Source organism: Cibotium barometz, chromosome 1 (genome assembly GCF_041138505.1).
Source record: "Cibotium barometz isolate CiBa-2024 chromosome 1, ASM4113850v1, whole genome shotgun sequence".
Taxonomy (NCBI): Eukaryota; Viridiplantae; Streptophyta; class Polypodiopsida; order Cyatheales; family Cibotiaceae; genus Cibotium; species Cibotium barometz.
In genome coordinates, this window is record NC_141046.1 from 25,253,108 (window position 1) to 25,256,666 (window position 3,559).

General features: G+C 41.8%; 1 protein-coding gene across 2 annotated transcripts; it reads left to right on the plus strand.

The window, feature by feature from the left end:
• The first annotated feature begins 688 nt into the window (after positions 1-688).
• Positions 689-2,650, plus strand: LOC147641778 (uncharacterized). Of its 2 annotated transcripts, none has more exons than XM_086818316.1 (4): positions 689-1,296; positions 1,742-1,840; positions 2,017-2,130; positions 2,311-2,650. In XM_086818316.1, exons 1-4 carry the CDS (start codon positions 979-981, stop codon positions 2,458-2,460), a joined length of 681 nt encoding a protein of 226 aa, XP_086674442.1. In that variant the 5' UTR covers positions 689-978; the 3' UTR covers positions 2,461-2,650. The 2 variants fall into 2 exon arrangements, with proteins under 2 accessions (XP_086674442.1, XP_086674522.1); XM_086818396.1 differs by having other exon boundaries at positions 689-1,269.
• Positions 2,651-3,559: the final 909 nt, after the last annotated feature.

The following is a 3,559-nucleotide window of genomic DNA, read 5'->3' on the forward strand; positions in this document are numbered from 1 at the left end:
AACTAATTTTTGGCAACTAAAATTGGTGAATATTTTGGCGATTGAAACTTGTGTTAAAATTGGTGATCGTTTCAAGCGATCATTTTCTGCGAGTTTAACTAATTGAGATTGATTTTTGTAGTAGTTCAAACTAGGTGGTTTTGGCCACCAAAACTAGTAAGTGGATTTGTAACAAAGATTAGGGGACAAGAGAGTGGAGTTGATGTGGGAAATTGAAGGAGGGAATATGAGCCTATAGTGCAATCGGTAGACTCGAAGTCCCAAAGGCATGGTTTGAGTCTTCTGTTGATGTGGGTGATGCAATCGTACAGGTGGGGGAGGCCCATTTACAGGGGGTGTGAGTGTGTAAATAAATCTCAAAAAAAAGGGAGTAGGATAACGAGTTGAAACCCCAATTGCAATATTTAAAAAATTTAAGAAACAAGGAAAAAAAACAAGCAATAAAAACCACACATAATCTTCTTGGGGTACAAGAATAATGTTATTAGTAGCCTCTTAGTCTCTTCATACCACACTTGCACACTTGTCCGGGTAATTTACGGCCACCCGGAGTCCCTATTCTCTAAAAAAGGAGTGTCTCTTTATGCATGAGACTTTTTGTTTTTAATTGTTTTGAAAGGTCCCGCCTTCATAACATTTTCTTTTTCCTGGTTGGTTCTTGATCTTTTTTTGGGGCGGGGGGGGGGGGACAACTGATAGTAGTAGTGCTAGTGGTGCATGGCGATGGTGGAAGAAGCTTGCAACGTAGACAAGTATAGAGTGCTAGTCTCTCATCGTCTATTACCTTTCTTTCTTTGCTATAGGCTGGTAGCCTTTCTTGCCTGCAGAGGTAGATCAAAGCTACTCTGTTTTTGTGCCCCCTTTTAAGAGGAAACACACAGAGGGAGAGTACAGTCTTCTTTGTTTTCTTGAAAGAGATTCTGTGTGTGTGTGTGTGTGTGTGTGTGTGTGTGTTTTGGGCAATTGGCCTTTGCAGAGATGCAGAGTCCCAAGCCTCCCCCTGCTGTGGTTGGGGCTATGGTGCATGCACAGAATGGGGCCCTCGTGGTCGCCGCACCGCCAAGCGGCTGCCAGGCGCTCTATCAGGACGCCAAGTCTGGCCGTCTCTCGCCCAACAGCGCCTCCTCTGTTGGGCACAACAACAACAACATCAGCACCACCACCCCGAACACAAAGCCTCTCAACGAAAAGGCGGAGGCCTTCGCAGAAGCTCACCGTGGCCGCGTGGAGGCCGAAGCTCACGCCTACCGCGAGGCCGAGTCGAGAAAGGTGGAAGCCCGCGCGCAGAAAAACCTTGTGAGTGCTAATCACAGCAATTCCTCTTGCACTAAAAGATTGTTTTGAACCTGGTTTTCGTTGCAATTAGTACTAATTGCAATTATTCTTGCACTAAAAAGATTGTTTTAAGCCTTATTCTTTTCATTTCTTGCATATAGTCCTCTCTCTCTCTCTCTCTCTCTCTCTCTCTCTCGCCAAGCTTCAAGATGGACATACTGTTGGGATTCCAAGCTTCAAGATGGACATACTGTTGGGATTCCATGCTTGCTGTCCACAAGCCTTTAATGATTTCAATGGATTAGGAGCAGAATTTAGGTCAGCTTCAACATGGACATCCTAGCCTTTAATGATTTCAATGGATTAGGAGCAGAACTTAGGTTTTTCAATGCATGATTGACCTTTAGTTATTTCAATGGTTTTTCAATGCAAGAAAGGCTTATATCTGACTTGTGGATTGCACCAGGCCAAGGCAGAGAGGCAAAAACTTCATGATGAGTCGCGAGCTTTGGAGGCCAAACAGCGTGAAGAGCAGAGGGCTGAGCAAGTGATCCGGAATGCCGCGGTGTGTCAGCTAACCCGATTATCACAGTATTCTGCTTTGTTCATCATGCTTAGTCTCTAAACACTAGTAATTAGTTAGAAAGACAACAAGTCAGTCTTCACAAAGTAAGTCAGCTAGCTATATCAAAAGCTTAGTAGGTTGTACAATGGGATGTTGTATGATGATCTTGTTTGCAGGTGAAGGCGGAGAAAATAGTTGCCAAAGCCCGAGAGGAGGCGAACAGGATCAACTCGAGAGCACAAGAGGAGACTGAGAAGGCCATAGCAGATGCATACACAAGGGCTGAACGGGTAAGTGTCCTGCAAAATACTCCCTAGGGCAAAAAGAATGCTTGAAATGTAGCCAGCTCATGTTGAGTCTAAGAGAGGATTATACTGTTTCAAGAATTAAATGTTGGATTGTGAAGATATATGCATAGTATTCTGCACAATGTAGTAGGTGTGTGATTGATATCGGACTCTGTTATTTAGTGGAAGGCTGAGATTGAGGAGACCAAGAAGAAAGAACTGGCCGAGATCACAGACCGCGTTCAACATATGATTGCCGTGGGTGAGCTTCCCGCCATTGAACATAGAGGAGTTGTTCAGAGGATGAAAGCCAGCTTTGTTTGCCACACCTAAAGCATGGTTTTTCTTTCCTATCACATTATATCAATCACATATATAGAAAGGTTTTAACTTATACTTAATAAAGTTCCTCTCTCATCTCCCCATTTGTGTGATGCCTCCTTGTACATCAATCTATTCAGTTTTATCTGCAAGGATGCCTTGTGACATGACATCACTTTTACTAATCAGATGTGTTATTTTTATGAGACCTGCATATCTAATCACGTTGCTGTAAGGGCATGTCTCTCTCTTTCTCACACCATGATAGTTTGTTTAGGTTTTAGAGGATGTCCTCTGATCTCCCACCTCAGTAACCACATATTTTGTACAATCTTTTGTCTGATGGGCTGCAAACTTTACCCTCTCTCTCTCTCTCTCTCTCTCTCTCTCTCTCTCTCCCATTTTTAAACTCGTGTATCAAAATTGTCTGCAAGGAACAAAGATTGTCGTCAAGCCAGTGGCACAGAAAATCGTGTTGTGGTTGTCATTTTAGAATGCTGTTTGCAGCTCTACATTCCCTCACAAGTTTTCCAGGATGCTATTTGTAACCCTACACATCCTTACATAAGTATTCAGAACATGTGCATTATACATTTGTACTTTTAAAAACAGGTAACATACACCAGCCAACATACTCAAGGACAAAGAAATGAAAAGATGCAATGTTCCCACTAATAGAAGTTATAAAAGTTTGAGCTACTTAACATTATCTCAAGTTGGAGCTTTGGGACTGAGTAAATGCAAGATATAAAATTGCATCAAAAGATAGTCACTCTATTTCTTTGTACTTGAACATTATATCGGATTATAAGACATCCAGTTTTGTAAGCATTTCAAATTATGCTCAATATGCATTATTTAATTGTGAAGTTATTACAGCTTGTATGCTTTGGATTTTTTCTGAATATGAGGTGCCTTGGATTGCTTCTTGTTGGCTTTAAGATCATCATTCATTCTTCCTCCTCTAAGGCTTGCTTTTGTTTGGTATGCTGGTCTGTTAAAATGTTGTGTCCAATCAATTTGTTGCCTTTCCTCAAAACTATTTTTTAGTAGTTACCAAACTCTTGTCTGTGCTTCAATTTGCAAGTTTGCTCCATGCAATGCAATGCTT